The sequence below is a fragment of the Somniosus microcephalus genome, chromosome 2 (assembly GCF_052327205.1).
Source record: "Somniosus microcephalus isolate GS21.2 chromosome 2, FLI_Smic_1.0, whole genome shotgun sequence".
Lineage (NCBI taxonomy): Eukaryota > Metazoa > Chordata > Chondrichthyes > Squaliformes > Somniosidae > Somniosus > Somniosus microcephalus.
In genome coordinates, this window is record NC_140988.1 from 109,952,354 (window position 1) to 109,969,732 (window position 17,379).

Sequence of the window (17,379 nt, forward strand, 5' to 3'; positions counted from 1 at the left end):
TAAGTAAAGGTGTCAACATTGGACAAATCCCAAGTATGAGATTTTCATCTGTGGGTCAGCCATGTCTGAGGTATCTCCATGTACCAAAAGCAGGCATATTCATTTTGATGCATGTTCACTTTGTGCTGTGCTAGCTAGTCTTCGCTAGGGTGGCAACAAGGATGTCATATAGGACTCAGTGTGAGGGAGCAGAAAAATCACCGAGTTTCTGCTTCTGATCACTATCCAGTTACCCCTGCTTGTATGTGTGGATGTCAGGCAAAGACATGACTGGATTTAGCTGCGATGTCCCTAGAATCAAGTAGTTTGTCACCACTGTCTAGCATCACAAATGAAGAATGGCCACTTGGAGAAGGTATAAATAAAAAGAAAAAACACTGCAAATGCTGGAAATCTGAATTAAAAACAAAATGCTGGAAATAAACAGCAGGTCCATCAGCATCTATAAAGAGAAAAGACAGATTACAGTTTTAGGTCCAGACTCTGTCAAAACCGTCTGACCAGGTCGAAAAAGGGTCTACAACCAAAACATTAATCCGCCTTTTCTCTTTACAGATGGTGATGGACCTTGACGAGGTATTGGAGTGCGACTGTTGCAACACCTTCAGGAGAGAGTGGAGAAAAAAAGTCAAACTAAAGAAAACATTTATGTAACAAACGTGATTAAAAACAGCAAGCTGTATCCATTACATAGACCAGAGGGAACAGTATCCCTGTGCTTGAATCGATATTCACTGTCCTATAATTGCTGACACGGCCAATCAGGGGCACTGATTTGTTTCAGTTGTTAGAATGCCCGAGTGTGTCTCTTAGTAACCAAGGGAACAAGCACCAAAAACTGAATCCCGCTTGCATCATTATTTAAATAGAAGAGATACTGTGCCATGTAAAAGTAGCTGTAAAATATTATTTTTCTCTCTCTCATCTTTTTAAAACTCTATCTTCTTCTTTTCTCCTTCCTAAACTTTTCTGCTCCACATCTTCCTAGGCTTCTGAACATGTACCATCATATTCCATCAAGTTTTTTTTGCATTCTGCAACCTCCTTTAGCTCTTTCCTAGGAGATGCTCCATTCAAATATTAGAGCAGGCCCATCGTGATGATAATCTTCCCTCTTTCCACTGGCTTCCTGGTAAACAGCATGATGTTAGGGTGAGCCCACCTCCATATCCTTTCCATTAGAGTTGTTTTTGCATTGCCTCCATATGAATTGAGTATAAAGCAACCAATAAATGAAAATTGTTCATAGTAATTGACATCCGAATGACAAGACTGAAAAGGGAAGATGTGGGATGACCCAAATATCAAACCAGAAAATGTTGAAAATACACAGCAGGCCCAGCAGCACCTGAAAAGACAAAAGATGGATTACTTTTTCCAGTGTTGACACTTTAGGGCAAATATGGGTTGGACAATTGGCACCACACTGTTGTACCCCAATCTTTGACCCACCTTTCCTTTGAGCACAACTCTCTATTTGCAGTGCAGGAGCACCAAAATTATCCTTTTGTCAAACAAAACGCTAACCCATCTTTTCTGTTTCAGACGCCAACAGGCCTGCCAATGTATTTCCAGCATTTACTGTTTCAACTGCAGGAAGTATGCACACATTTCCAGCCGGAAGTGCACCACCTGCCATTTGTGTTAGGGACAAATAATATGCATCTTTTACCCACCACTGGCAGAGCAAGCACGTGGCTTTGCGAGGATTACAGACTTCCCCACGATACAGGGTGCCATTGACTGCACGCATGTTGCTTTGCGGGCACCGCATGTCAACTCTGAAGATGTACTGCACCCGAAAGGGATTCCACTCCCTCAACATCCAGCTGGTGTGCAACCATTAGCAGCAAATTATGCCCAGTATCCTGGCTGCAGTCATGATGCCTTCATTCTGTGGCAGTCCAGCGTGTCATCTGCATTTCAGCCACCACGACAAACCAAGGGTGGCTACTGGGAGACAAGGGCTATCCGTTGACAACATGGCTCATGTCTTCGGTGCACAACCCTCGCACACGTGAGCAGCATGCATACAACGAAAGCTATGCTACCACACAAAATATCAGAGCACACCATTGGTGAGCTGAAACAACACTTCTGCTGCCTGGACCACTCTGGAGGAGCTCTACAGTACTCAACAGAGCGGATGTCAAGATTTGTGGTGGTCTGCTGCATAACCTCGCCATCATGAGGGCACAGCCCTTGCCACCAGCAATATTTCTGGCCGGGCTGTCCATGAACGACTCATCCGACTGCAATACCAGTAAACGCAACCCCAATTCCCCATTCACCAACAGTCCCACACCTTACCTTCCCTCTGTTACTGACCATCACAGCCTTCGCTTGGCCACAATGCAAAAATAAAAAATCAACACAAAATAAATATTACAAACCAAATCTATAAATCAAACTATGCCATGTTGCATACAAACATCAACAAATCATCCTTGTGCATTCCCTTAGCACCGGTCTTCCATGTGTCTTTGCCTGTCCTAATGCTCCGACGCAGTGGTACCCCAGTGGCTGCAGCATGGCTGGTGGAAGGCTGCTGATTTTCAGTGGGAGAGACTGCAGATGGCCTTGGAGAATGACCTCAAGCAGCTCTGGGCCTAGAAGGCCCGGCTTCGAACTTCACCATCTTTGCATGGGCGGCAGAAATCTGGGCTGGCTGGCTGTCATGGTGCCGGACTCCTCCATGCTCCTTGACATTGCACCCAGGCTTTCTGGCAGTGGTGGGAGGACGGTTGCTGTCATCCTGAGAGAGGACAACAGGTTCATGCTCCACGGAGCCACTGCCACTCCCCGGGGCGGTGCCTCAGCAATCCTAGTAATCTGTTGTAGGATAGATTGCTGGACTGCTGTGAAACCCTCCAAGCCCCTTTGAACATTGGTATCTGCAACTATGATGGCAGCAGTCTGAGCTTGCACGGCAGCAAGCTGAGCTTGCATGAGAGCAGTCTGAGCTTCCACTGCAGCACCCAGACATTGGCGATCCCACCTTGAAGCTATCCCCTAAATTACGTGCAGTGTCAGTATCTGAGTTTTTGGCTGCTAGTGTGAAATCACGTGTTGGTGTTTCTTCCTCTTCCACCTTTTGCTCTTCCACCGCTGCCTGGCCAGGTTGCAGTTCTTTGGTATCCTAAAGGAGAAATGCACAAGGGTAGGGTTTCAGTGCGGCGAGGGGTGTGGGGGGGAAAGTAAGAGGTGCATGCTTACACCATCTGCAGCTTATAAATCAGAAGAGTGTGGGATGAGGGGGGAAGCAGGATGTGAGGGAGGAGGATTTGGTATGAGGATGCTATCATCATCAATTAATTCAGCCCTGCCGCTGGCCACAGACTCAGCAATTGCTGTTCCAATAATGTTTAGTACCATTTTCACCATGGGGATTCGGACATGCAGGTGCGCCTGTCCCCCTACGGGTAGCCCCTACTGTCAGCCCCTACTGTCTCCAGTTGTGCATCACCTTGTCCTGCAAGAGAGGGAAGTGTGTCAGTGAGTGTGATGCAATGTGGTTGTCATGGTTGACTAGCTGCCAGTGTGTGCAAGCTGTGAGATGTGGGTGTGAAGCTTGCAGCAGGTGTGTGAGGGTGAGGTGAAGCTATGTTAGGTATGAGTCATGATTGATAGAGATTGTTGGTAGGTGAGCAATGGGGGTGTGGTGCATTGAGCAGTGTGAGGCTATTGGTGCAGTTGGTGGGATAAGGCATTTGAAGGTGAATTCACTGATCTTGACCACTCATTTGGCGTCACTGAACTTTTTGCAGCACTGCGTCCACGTCCTCGGGGCTGGACTCCTGGCATTCACCATAGCGGCTATTTGCTCCCACTGCCTTTGTAAAGTATGTCTGGAGGGCCTCCTGGCCCCCTGTGAATAGAGCACATCTCCTCTCCTCTCCACATCCTCCACCAAGGCCTCCAGTGCAGCATCGAAAAATCTTGGCGCCGCTCTCTTCCCAGTTGTGCCATTAGTACATCTTCTTCCAGGTCAAAGCCACTTCCAGCACCTGCTCCAGCCACAATGCACCCTCCCTTTAAGAGGTGCAGTCAGGCTTTAACTAGTGCAGGCTAGCTTCAAGTAGTGCTAGCCTTGCAGAATCTTGGATCCCCTGCTGAGGCGTGCAGCCACTCAACAGCACGGTTAACGCTGGTTGCACGCAGTAATCATGTAAATTGGCTGGCAGCACGAAGTTTGCATGCTGCCTGCATGAGCAGCAACGGGCACAGGTTAATTATGCATTGCGATCCCCTGCTATCGAATTTAGCTCCCTACATCTCCAGGGTTAGATGGTTTTTATTACACAGTGCTGAGAGAGACGGAATAGGAGCAGATTTGTGAGGCACTGATTATTATGAAGGAGTCAATGGACACTGGGGAGAGGTATCAGTAGATTGGAACTAGGCCAATGTGGGGCCCATATTCAAAAAAAGACAGAACAGACACACAAAACTACAAACCTAGTGGTTTTATTTTAATTCTATGTAAAATAATTGAATTGATTATAAAAAAAGTTAACAGCAATCAACACAGCTTTAGAAGGCGAAGGTGCTGCTTGACCAACCTCCTTGATTTTGAGGAAGTGACAACACAAGTCAACTGTGGTAAACCCTACAAAATTGTGTGATAAGACTTCCAAAAGGCATTTTATAAAGTTCCAGATCAGAGACGACTAGTTAAACTCAAAAAAGGTGTGGAGATAAAGTTTGCGAATGGATTAAAAAATTGGCTGACGGGGGGGGGGGGGAGTGCAGCGGGGCTTACTGTTGGGCCCACTATTGCTTGGTATTTATATAATTACTTTGATCCGAGTACACAGTATGCAGCTATTCGTGGCCTGTGTTACACGCTATATTCTATAATACCATGTTATGTTAACACAAGTAAGCATTTGGGGGTTTAAAAAATATGAAAAAGATTGAATTCCACAAAGTTCAAACTTCAACAAATAATCAAGGTCGTCCTCAAGCGCTCTAATTTCAATAACGGCATATTTATTGCATTTTCCAATCATTGGCAAAGCAACTATAGGGCAGTCTTTAAAGGCAAATAAATGAAAACATGCACCCGTTACCGTTCGAGTCCGGCACCATGTCTGTGTGGCTGACTCCTGCAGCCGGCTGGACCAGGGACTTTTCAGCCGGCGGGGGGCCGATTGCTGGTCTCTCCACCTCCCGGCCCTTCTCCAAACAGGGATCCCGGGTATTGCCTTCAGAAATCAGGCTTGACCTCTCCTCCTCGATGGTGTACAAAAGGAAATCTTCCCCAATGGGAGCACCACCCCGCTCTGCACTCTCCATAACCACAAACCCGCTCAAAAGCCAAACTTGGCTCTGGTAAGAAGTCTTGCCAACGCTGTCACGAGATATTCCTTCTTCCTAAAAGTTGTTCCGTCGGTTGCAAATTGTTTCATTGTCATTATTTTTGGAAAATGTGCCAAGTGCTATTGAACATCGCTTTAACTTTCCCAGTTAGACTTTTACTCCTGCTAAATACTGCAGTTCCGAGTATTGGTAATTACTCCTCCCGCCCCACCACCAACACCAAACAAAAAGTTCGTTAATCATCGATAAAGATCCACAAGTGGGAATGTCAGACTGCAGGAAACATACACCTCCCTCCCTGACAGATTAAGGGACTGTGCATATTTTCCGCATTTAAAAAAAAAAAGTTCTTGGAATTCAGATACACCTACTGATTTACATAAAATGCACTGTGAAAATATTATAAGAACTTGTATTTTAACCACTTTCGTGTTTTGGATTGTAACAACATTAAGTGACCATAAGAACATCTCAATATTTGTAATTTCTCTATCTTTTGATAGACACAGAAGTTTTCAAATTCTAGTTTTTAGGAAATACAATTAAATGGACTATTTTATGGGGGGACAGAATTTATTTTTTGGTGAGACCTGAAAAAATTTCCTACTAACTAGATGTGTCAAGTCTCATTCATTAGGCGTGAAACTTGCTTATTGCGGCTTCAAAATGTAACGTAAGAAATAAGACCGTAGGTATTGAATCTAGAAATAAATGCTGGTACCAGTAAAAGTGACCAGAGTTGTCAGATTGTCATGAAAACCCAACTGGTGCACTGATGTCTTTCCCAGTCTGGTCTGTATGTTACTCCAGTCCCACACTAATGTGGTTGACTCTTAACTGTCCTCCGAAGTGGCCTAGCAAGCCACTGAGTTGTATCAAACCACTAGCAGCAGATCAAAAAGAATGGCCACCACCATCTTCTTAAGGCATATTAAGGATGGCTAATAAATGCCCCCTTGCCAGCGATGCCCATACCCTGAGAATGAATTTTAAAAAAAACTGTACTTTAGTTTTGTTGCGAAGTGATATTGGACACAGATCTCTCCAGTTTAGGGTATGCAAGTTGCACTGGTAAGCCATGCCTTTGATGACTCAGGATAGGTAATAAGGCAATTAACAATTTAATTTTGCAAGATAATCTCTAGGTTCAAAGCTCTCTAATATGTAGAATTCTTCTCAAATATCAGGTTCCAGCACTTTTTTTATCATGTAACCTACATCATAGAATAGTACAGCTCAGAAGGAGGCCATTTGGCCCATCAAGTCTGTGCTGGCTCTTTCAAAGAGCAATCCAGTTAGTCCCACTTCCCCGCTCTTTCCCCATATCCCTGCAAAAAATTTTCTCCTTCAAATATTTATCCAATTCCCTTTTGAAAGCTACTATTGAATCTGTATCCACCACCCTGTCGGGCCATGCATTCCAAATCCTAACCACTCGTTGCATAAAAAGTTTTTCCTCATGTCGCCTCTGGTTCTTTTGCCAATCACCTTAAATCTGTGCCCTCTGGTTATTGACCCTTCAGCCATTGGAAACTGTTTCTCTTTATTTACTCTATCCAAATCCGTCTAGATTTTAAACACCTCTATCAAATCTCCTCTTGGCCTTCTCCACTCTAAGGAGAACAACCCCAGCTTCTCCAGTCTATCCATGTAACTGCAATCCCTCATCCCTGGAACCAGTCTAGTAAATCTCTTCTATAACCTCTCCAAAGCTTTCTCCTCCTTACTAAAGTGCAGTGCCCAGAATTGGACACAATGGCTCAAATTTTGCAGTGGGTAATGACAGCGAACTGTCAGTGTTCGTCGTCATTACCCCTCTGAAACTGACCGCAACTTCAGGATTCAGTGCATGCTCATCTAAATGCGGAAATCCTGAAGTTGCGGTTAGTCAGTCACTGCTCCGACACAGGCTGCACTGTGGCCACCCACCCCCGCCCAACTTCAGAGCCGGAAATCAGTATAATCAGTGAAACTGATGAACACTTGGGCTTTTCTGCACTAAAATCACTGTTAAACACCCCATTAAATGTTTAAGCCCTGTTTGAATAGGTGTAACTGGGGTTTTGACAGCATATTGACTTAAACATTCTGGCCCTGAAAAACTAACTTTTTATATTTCTGGAGTGTCAAATTTTGCCATTATGATAAACATTACTATTAAAATTTTAAAAAGTTTGTTCATATTTCAGCTTCTACTTTATCCCCATGTGAAAGTCCCAATCTTTATTTTGCTTTCTGCAACATTTTTAAAAAGTCTGTCTTTTCATTTCCTGGTTTGCTGTGAGACTTCTTCGTGATTGGCTGCTTAGACAGCTTGTTGACGTCACTGCACCTCTTCGCTGGGAATCCCCATTACACAGCGTTACAATAAATTGCACATCAAGAAAGGCAAACTTCTCAACACAGAGATTGCGAGATCTCTGTGGGCAGCTTTCTTCGGGGCCAGCGATGAGCGCCTTTGCTTCGCCGCTGACCGCAAATTACAGGCCAATACTCCAGCTGGGGCCGAACTGGTGTTTTATACAAGTTTAGCATAACTTCCTGGCTTATGTACTCTATGCCTCTATTTATAAAGCCCAGGATCTGTAAGTAGTTTTAGATCCTAGCCCAATTGCTAGACGGACAGTTCGAATCGCCCCCGCCTTACGAAAGTTCTATACCCATGAATTATTATTCAGAGTGTAAATGAAATAAGTCATGGACAGGAATGCTTCGGTGAAAAATCAAACTTCTATTTATTTGGTCTAACATACACTGGCTAAAACATGCACTACTAAACGAAATCACTGTCTCTGTGGAGAATAAAATCCAGGTTACAAACAACATACATACAGTACAAAACTGGGGACTATAACAAGCAGTAATTCCCTTGTTGCTATGGTGGACTCTAATTCCACCCCTACCAACGAATTACCCAGTCGCATAAACCCCTTCACCTGGCTGAACCAAACGAAGCTCCCACCCCAGAATAGCCCAAAAACTTCTCTTCTGAGAGCCCTTACAGCTCACCCAGCTCGCCTGGGATGTCGGGTTACCGGCTTGGGACACTCGAGACTATGCTTACCCCCACTGTTTCGGTTTCGATCGCTCCGCTCGGTGGCTTCTCTGGTACTGCTTGTTAGGTCGATCTTGTGGGAGCGAGCGAGAGTGCGAGAGAGAGAGAGAGAGAGAGAATGGTGGAAAAGGATCTATCTTTATAGGAGCCTGGCTACCCCTATCTTTCCCGCCAATCTTTAAAATCCTTTTGTTTCTAAGCACTCCGGTGCTTAATCAGTGATGGGTCATCATCGGACCCATGAGTATTCCATGATTGGATTAATGGCTCTAAGTCTGGGACATATCTTTCGGTCTTTGTGTTGGGAAAAACTGGCTCCTCTTTGGCTGGCTGAGGCTAGTGGGTTCATTGTTCTGTTTCTCTTCTGAGATGGAGGTGAGAAGTGCTTTTGCATATTAGAGTGGCTTTTAATGGCCCCCTTCCTTTTTCCAGGACTGTCGGGCGAACCCATACATTCTGGATGACTGACAGTTCTTTTGTCACAGCCAACTGCCATGCATTCTCTGGAGTTTTAACAAATCAGTCCCCCACGCATCTGCACAGGGCAATCCCTGCACAGGGCAATCCCACCACAGGGAAAACACCCTCAGAAAAATCTCAAAGTCCACAAAAATATTCTCGACTGAGTCCATTCTTCAAACAGAGACTTTGCGATCTCTTCAGTCCCGTTTGATGCTTTTCTTTCCACAAAGCATCACTCGACGAGAGAGCAAAGACCAAAGTCTCCCACAAGTGAAGCTGTTTCCCTGATTTTACGTTTTAAATGCCAGAACTGTACCCCTTGCTGCGTGTCATAGTTCCCTTCTACCGAGTCAAAACATCAGTGAAATGGCTTCTTAACACATTCAAACAGCTGGGTTCCAATTCCCACTGACAAACTTCAAGTCAAAATACAGAGCATTAATAAGATCCACAGGACGTTACCAAAAGTCACCGCGCACATCACACAGTACAGCATTGACAGGTGGTAACACATTACAAAAATGCAACAGCACACACCGCGTAATACAGAGTGTAAAACTATAATCAGAATACAGGAAACTTTGGTTTATCCGGAGGTTAACTGTCCGGAATGCTCGATCCACCGGCAAAATTCAGGAGTCGGTTCAGTAAGTTATTTTTCTTTTCGTTGCTTTTTTTTCATCAGTCAGGCTCTGCAAGGTCTAGCTAAAGCTGTTGCTTAGCTACAGAGACGCTTGCAAGCTACGGCCGACTGTTTAGAAGCTGTTAAGCAACAGGGTTTGTTGCTAGATACGGAGCTCACTCCATATGTTTTAACATTAGCGCTGGTTTGTCTGGCAGTGAACAAGGCCCGACCAGAGCATCGGACCTGTGTGGGAGCAGTGAGCAGCGGCGGCAGTTAAAACCGGCGGCAGCAGTGAATGAGGCCCGACCAGAGCATCAGACCTGTGTGGGAGCAGTGAGGAGCGGCGGCAGTTAAAACCGGCGGCAGTGAAGGAGGCCCGACCAGAGCATCGGACCTGTGTGGGAGCAGTGAGGAGCGGCAGCAGCAGTTAAAACCGGCAGCAGTGAACGAGGCCCAACCAGAGCATCGGACCTGTGGGACCAGTGAGGAGCGGCGGCAGTTAAAACTGGCGGCAGTGAACGAGGCATACCAATACAACAGCGGGGGAGAGAGGTAAAAAGTAATCAAAGTGTGACATCACCAGGAAGCAGGTAAGTGATTGGTTGGTAAGTATTTCTCTCTTTTTTAAACTTTAACTCTGTGGTTTATAGTTACTAAGGTCTCTCTGGTGTAGCAGGGACTGTTGGTAAACCAGTTAACTGTAGTGTAATTAATTTGATTGATTGATTTAATTTAAATTCAATTAATTAAAGGGTAAGTCATGGCAAGACAGCCGAGCCACGTGATATGCTCCTCCTGCGATATGTGGGAAATCAGGGACACTTCCTGTGTCCCTGACAACTACATGTGCAGGAAGTGCATCCAGCTGCAGCTACTGACAGACCGCATTGCGGCACAGAAGCTGTGATTGGATGCATACTGGAGTGTTCACGATGCTCAGGACAGCGTGAATAGCATGTTTACGGAGTTGGACACACCGCAGGTAGACGTTGGACAGGAAGAAAGGGAACGGGTGACCAACAGGCAGAGTACTAGGCGCAGGCAGGTAGTGCAGGGGTCCCCTGTGGACATCCCCCTCTCCAACAGATACACCACTTTGGGTACTGTTGGGGGGGATAGCTTATCAGAGGAAGGCAGCAGCAGCCAACTTCCTGGCACCAGGGGTGGCTCTGCTGCACAGAATGGGAGGAAAAAGAGGGGTAGAGCTATAGTAATAGGGGATTCTATTGTAAGGGGAATAGATAGGCGTTTCTGCGGCCGCAAACGAGACTCCAGGATGGTGTGTTGCCTCCCTGGTCCAAGGGTCAAGGATGTCGCCGAGCGGCTGCAGAACATCTTGGAAGGGGAGGGTGAACAGCCAGTTGTCGTGGTGCATATAGGCACCAACGATCTAGGTAAAAAGCGGGATGAGGTCCTAAAAGCAGAATATAGGGAGTTAGGAGATAAATTAAAAAACAGGACCTCAAAGGTAGTAATCTCAGGATTGCTACCAGTGCCATGTGCTAGTCAGAGTAGAAATAGAAGGATACTTCAGATGAATACGTGGCTAGAGGAATGGTGCCAGGGGGAGGGATTCAAGTTCCTGGGACATTGAAACCGGTCCTGGGGGAGGTGGGACCAGTTCAAACCGGACAGTTTGCACCTGGGCAGGGCTGGAACCGATGTCCTAGGGGGAGTATTTGCTAGTGCTGTGGGGGAGGGTTTAAACTAAAATGGCAGGGGGTTGGGAACCTGAGCAGGGAGACCGAGGAAAGGGAAACAAGGATAAAAGCAAAAGATAGGAAGGAGAAAAACAAAAGTGGCAGTCTGTGATAAAATAACTCTGTGTTCTGGTATTTGTATTGTTGTTGTTGTTGTACTTGTAATGTCTGGAATGTTCCACCGGGGGGAACCACTAATGCTCCTCCCTGGCCCCGCCCCTCTTCTGGTATGTTCTACCAAGGGCTCGGTCGATGATGAACTCTGTTAACTCTGCCATGATTCTTACTTAATAAAAGCCTTCAGTCTTAAGCTTTAACCTCACGGATTCGGGCAGTTATTTGGCACATCAATTTTATTAAGTAACAACTTTTGGAAGATGGATCGATTTTTGAAACCAGAGCGTTTGGATATCGATCTGCATTCGGCAGACTCGTCAAAGAAATTTACGCATTGGCTGCGATGTTTTGAACACTTCATCGCATCGTTCGATTCGACGGTTAACAAGTTGGGTCTTCTAACCAACTTGGTAAGTCATCAAACTTACTCTATAATTGAAGATATTACTACATATGAAGAGGCCCTCGCAGCTCTTAAAGCCCAGTACCTTAAGTCGGTTAACGAAGTATACGCCAGGTATCTCCTGTCTACTCGCAGGCAATTACCCGAGGAATCTCTGGACGATTTCCTGCAGGACCTTAAGGCTTTGGCTAAGGGTTGCAACTGCAAGGCTGTCTCTGCCATAGTGTATCAGGAAGAAGCCATCCGCGATTCTTTCATATCTGGCCTCCAATCTAATTATATTAGACAGAGACTCCTCGAGAACGACTCATTAGTTTTAAAAACGGTCGTCGCTGCTGCTCGATCATTAGATGTAGCCCATAAGAATTCAGAAGTGTATGCATCAGCCCATGCATCTCTCTCAGCCTCGTGTGTTCCGAGTATGGAGGCATCCATAACACCAATGGAGCCCCCACTTAATCCTATTGTTGCGGCTGTGCCCCATGGGTCTAAGTGCTATTTTTGTGGCCAATCTAAACACCCCAGGCAAAGTTGCCCAGCCAGAGAGGCTACCTGTTTTAAATGTAAGAAACGGGGACATTTTAGTAAAGTTTGTAAGGGTAATCCTGTACCCGATGTCTTCTCTGCTGCCGCCTATCGTTTTACTCTAGCCTCGGCTACGGTTGACCAGACCATACCGTGTTCCTTGTCAAAATCTATGATGGACATTAAGATTAATGGTCGTCCTACTGGGTGTTTGATAGGCTGTGGCAGTACTGAAAGTTTTATACACCCCAACCTTGTTAACTCCTGTTCATTGAAGGTGTATCCTACTCGAAGTGAAATTGTGATGGCGTCCAAATCCCTTACTTCGGAGGTAACTGGATATTGTAAAGTCACATTGACCGTTAAGGATACGGAGTATAAGGACTTTAAACTCCTCATATTACCTCAGTTGTGTGTGAACTTAATATTAGGCTTGGACTTCCAGTGTCAGCATGAGAGCGTTACCCTTAAGTATGGTGGATCTCAGCCTCCGCTCACAGTCTGCGGCCTTTCTACTTTAAACGTAAGTCCGCCTTCTTTGTTTGCGAACCTTGCTCCTAATTGTAGACCTATAGCGACTAAGAGTCGACGGTATAGTCCAGAAGATAAAACATTTATAAAAGAGGAAGTGGAAAGACTTCAACGGGAGGGAATCATCAAACACAGTGGTAGCCCGTGGCGTGCCCAGGTGGTGGTGGTTAAAGCTAATGAGAAGAAAAGACTTGTGGTCGATTATAGCCAGACTATAAACTTTTATACCCAATTAGATGCCTATCCTTTGCTTCGTATTTCTGAGATAGTGAACCAGATAGCTCAGTACCGCGTGTTCTCCACCATTGATTTAAAGTCTGCCTACCATCAACTCCCCATCAAAATAGAAGACCGACCTTATACGGCCTTCGAAGCTAATGGGCGCCTGTACCAATTCCTTCGGGTGCCCTTTGGAGTGACGAATGGGGTATCCGTCTTCCAACGGGAGATGGATCGTATGGTGGATGAATACGCGTTGGAAGCAACATTCCCGTACCTGGACAATGTTACCATCTGTGGGCGTGACCAACGGGAGCATGATCAAAATCTCACGAAGTTCCGAGAGACTGCAAAGAGGTTAAACCTGACCTACAACGAAAACAAGTGTACCTTCAATACTACACGTTTGTGTATTCTTGGTTGCATTGTGGAGAATGGGGTAATCGGGCCAGACCCTGAAAGATTACGCCCACTTAAGGAATTACCTTTACCTCACACTGTAAAAGCTTTAAGAAGGTGTCTGGGATTCTTCTCGTACTATGCCCAGTGGGTGGCTAGCTACTCAGATAAAGTCCGACCTCTTATTAAGTCGACGTCTTTTCCGCTATCGGCGGAAGCTCAGGAGGCTTTCCTTAATATCAAACGGGACATTGAGAAGGCAGTGGTATGTGCCGTGGATGAGAAGATCCCTTTTCAAGTGGAAAGTGATGCATCTGATTTTGCGTTGGCAGCAACTCTTAACCAAGCTGGTAGACCAGTAGCTTTCTTCTCTCGTACATTGCAAGGACCAGAAGTTCGACATTCTTCAGTGGAAAAGGAGGCACAGGCGATTATCAAAGCAGTCAGGTATTGGAGACATTATCTCGCTGGCCAACGTTTTACGCTCATTACTGACCAGCGATCCGTGGCCTTTATGTTCAACACTAAGCAGAGAGGCAAGATCAAAAATGATAAGATTTTAAGATGGCGAATAGAACTGTCAACATATAACTATGATATTCAGTATAGGCCTGGAGTATTTAATGAGCCATCGGATGCTTTGTCATGAGGAGTATGTGCTAGTCTAGGTACAGATAAGCTTCAAAGTCTCCACGACGCACTCTGCCACCCTGGGGTTACCAGAATGAACCACTTCATTAAGTCCCACAATCTACCCTACTCTATTGAGGAGGTCCGGACAATGACCAGAACCTGTCATGTTTGTGCTGAATGCAAACCCCGCTTCTATAAGCCATCCGAGCCAGCTCATCTTATTAAAGCAACTCGACCATTTGAGCGTTTGAGTCTTGATTTTAAAGGTCCCCTTCCATCGAGCGACCGTAATGCCTATTTTCTTAATATTATAGACGAGTACTCTCGGTTCCCTTTTGTTATCCCCTGTCCGGATGTGACTAGTGCTGTTGTAATTAAATGCCTCTGCCAACTGTTTTCCTTGTTCGGCATGCCTAACTATATACATAGTGATAGGGGTTCTTCCTTTATGAGCGAAGAATTACGACAGTTTTTGCTATCGAAGGGGATTGCAACGAGTAGAACTACCAGCTATAACCCTCGTGGTAATGGGCAGGTCGAGAAAGAAAATGCGACAGTGTGGAAGGCTATCGTACTGTCTCTGAAGTCACGAGGCCTGCCGACCTCTCACTGGCAGGATGTCCTGGCAGACGTGCTGCATTCCATAAGGTCTCTTTTTTTGTGTACAGCGACGAATGCCACCCCTCATGAAAGGATGTTTAGTTTGCCAAGAAAAGCTACTAATGGAGTATCGTTACTGTGGTGTATGTGCCTTTAAGAGCCTCCTGTGTACTGTAATGCCGGTAATGGCCACTCGGGCTATATAAGCCTGTATATTGTCTTGTATGTTAGTTCACCTCCAGACTTTGTCCAGTAAACACCTGTAAACCAACTCCTGCATTCCGTGTCTTCATTAACACACGGATACAACAGTGGCGACGAATTGGAAACGGACTTACCTGCAATTCGGCAGCACCTCAAGGAGATCGATTCCTCAGACGAAGGAAGAAGAAAAAAAGAAAAAAAACTGTGGTTTCACCAGCTAGCCAGGCTGGTGGCAGGTACTGCAATAATCCTTCCTGGGCGGCGGGCTGGGGCTCGATCGGCTGGCACTACAACGGGGCCAAGCAGTGAAGGCGCAGGCAAACAAATACGAAGGGTGGAGCACTCGGGAGACGGCCAGCTCTGCAAAGCAGGTCAGCGTTCGGACCACGCAGAGGGCAGGGAAAGTCCCAGAGAGTCCGGCGGGAACAAGTCTCCGACTATTAAAAATATTTGTATAAATAAAAACCGCGGAGAACAGCGTTGTCAGCAGCGGCAGCGGCGGGAAAGCGTGGGAGGCGCCATTTTTTTTAAGCAAGGAAGAAAGGAAAGCGCGGGAGGAGCCATTTTTTTTTAGGATGCCTAAGACTGGCAGCATTACTACTTTCGATAGTGATGTAGAGGATTGGGCCACATATGTGGAAAGAGTGGAAGTATATTGCACAGCGAATGAAATAAAGGATGATAAAACGGCATCGGTACTTCTAAATCTAATGGGCGCAAGGACATACAGTTTGTTACGAAACTTAATCACTCCAGCCAAACCGATGGACAAGAATTTTAAGGAGATTGTTGATACCCTACACTGCCAATTCGGGGCAGGACTGGCAGATTCTCTACGAGACAAATTCGTCTGCGGTCTCCTAAGTGAAGGAACACAAAAAAGGCTACTTTCTGAGAAAGATTTGACACTGGACAAGGCTTTCAGTGTAGCTGTATCATACGAAGCAGCAGCAAGAGGAGCTGCAGAGATACAGCAAAAGCCACAGGACTTCGACACCCATGAAATGACATGGGTTTTCGAGAGATGTTATCGCTGCAGCAGATCCACCCATGACCAGAGGGACTGATGGTTCAAGGACAAAGCATGCAGGCAATGCGGAAAGATGGGACACATTACACGTCTCTGCCGATCTGGAAACAAAAAAATCCACTGACAGAAAAAAAATCAATAAGGACAAGTACAGAAAGGTACAAATGATGACGGACAGTAGCTCCGAAGACCAGAAGAGCGATAGCGACTCCGGAAACAAGTGACTAAGCTGTCTGAAATTACATAATGTAATTGCCAAAGAAGATTACCAGACCATTTGGGTTACCCTCACGATAGCGGGGTCTCCAGTTAAAATGGAGCTAGATACAGGATCAGCTCTGACCGTCATAAGTAGACGGGATTACGAGCGGCTATTTCCGCATATACCTTTGAAAGACACATCCATTATCTTGAAAACATATACGGGGCAGAAAGTATACCCCAAAGGGAAAATAAAGGTGCCTGTTGTATACAACGGCAAGGAAATACAGAAGTTGTATTTATACATTCTGCAAGATGGTGGTCCACCGCTGTTGGGACGTGAATGGATCAGGAAGATACGTTTGGACTGGCACTCCATTCAGGCACTGACGGTGACCAGTAAGAAAAAAAATGATGACATCATACCTGAACGATTAAAAGACATCTTGGCCAACACCAAAGAAGTGTTCCAACAGGAACTAGGGACCTTGAAAGGCGTCACCGCCTCAATAAAGGTGGAAGATGCGGCAATTCCCAAGTTTTTTAAGGCAAGGCCGGTGCCATACGCAATTCGTCCAGCAGTCGAGGCAGAGCTGGAGAATTTGGAAAAGACAGGCGTGTTATCCAAGATAGATTGGAGCGAGTGGGCAACACCCATCGTCCCGGTCATGAAGAAAATGTTAAATAATGATCAATCTGAAGAACAGAGAAAAATTTGCATCTGTGGGGACTTCAAGGTGACTGTAAACCCGGTCCTTCACACGATACAGTATCCTCTTCCGAGGATAGAAGATATTTTCGCCTCACTATCCGGAGGGAAACGTTTCACAAAAATTGACTTGGCACAGGCATATCTACAGATGGAGGTTGAGGAGGCCTCTAAAAAGTATCTCACAATAAACACACACAAAGGCCTGTACCAGTACAATCGACTGGTTTTCGGAATAGCATCAGCTCCAGCTATCTGGCAAAGAGCTATGGAACAAGTCCTGCAAGGGATTCCTGGGACTCTATGCTACCTAGATGACATCCTTGTAACAGGAGAAAACGACAACGAACACCTTGCCAATTTGGAGAAGGTGCTCACTAGGCTGAGAGAACGGGGCCTACGAGCAAACCGCCCCAAGTGCGAATTTTTCCAGAAACAAATATCATATTGTGGCCACATAATTAATGAAGAAGGGTTGCATAAGTCCCCTGAGAAAATTGAAGCGGTCATAAAACCACCAGCACCTGAAAATGTCTCACAATTAAGGTCGTTCCTGGGATTGATAAATTACTACCATAAATTTTTACCGAACTTGTCAACTGTTCTGCACCCTCTTAACGAACTGCTACAAACGGGAGTAATTT

At 45.7% G+C, this 17,379-nt stretch overlaps 1 protein-coding gene across 1 annotated transcript in view; it reads right to left on the reverse strand.

Moving 5' to 3' along the window:
- Window positions 1-5,613, reverse strand: part of sh3tc1 (SH3 domain and tetratricopeptide repeats 1) — a 122,819-nt gene extending 117,206 nt beyond the window's left edge. The window contains exon 1 of the mRNA XM_085961780.1: window positions 5,073-5,613. Within this exon, the coding sequence (XP_085817906.1) occupies window positions 5,073-5,298 (226 nt within the window). The 5' untranslated portion in view covers window positions 5,299-5,613. The remainder of the gene's footprint in view (window positions 1-5,072) is intronic.
- Between the last annotated feature and the right edge of the window lie 11,766 nt (window positions 5,614-17,379).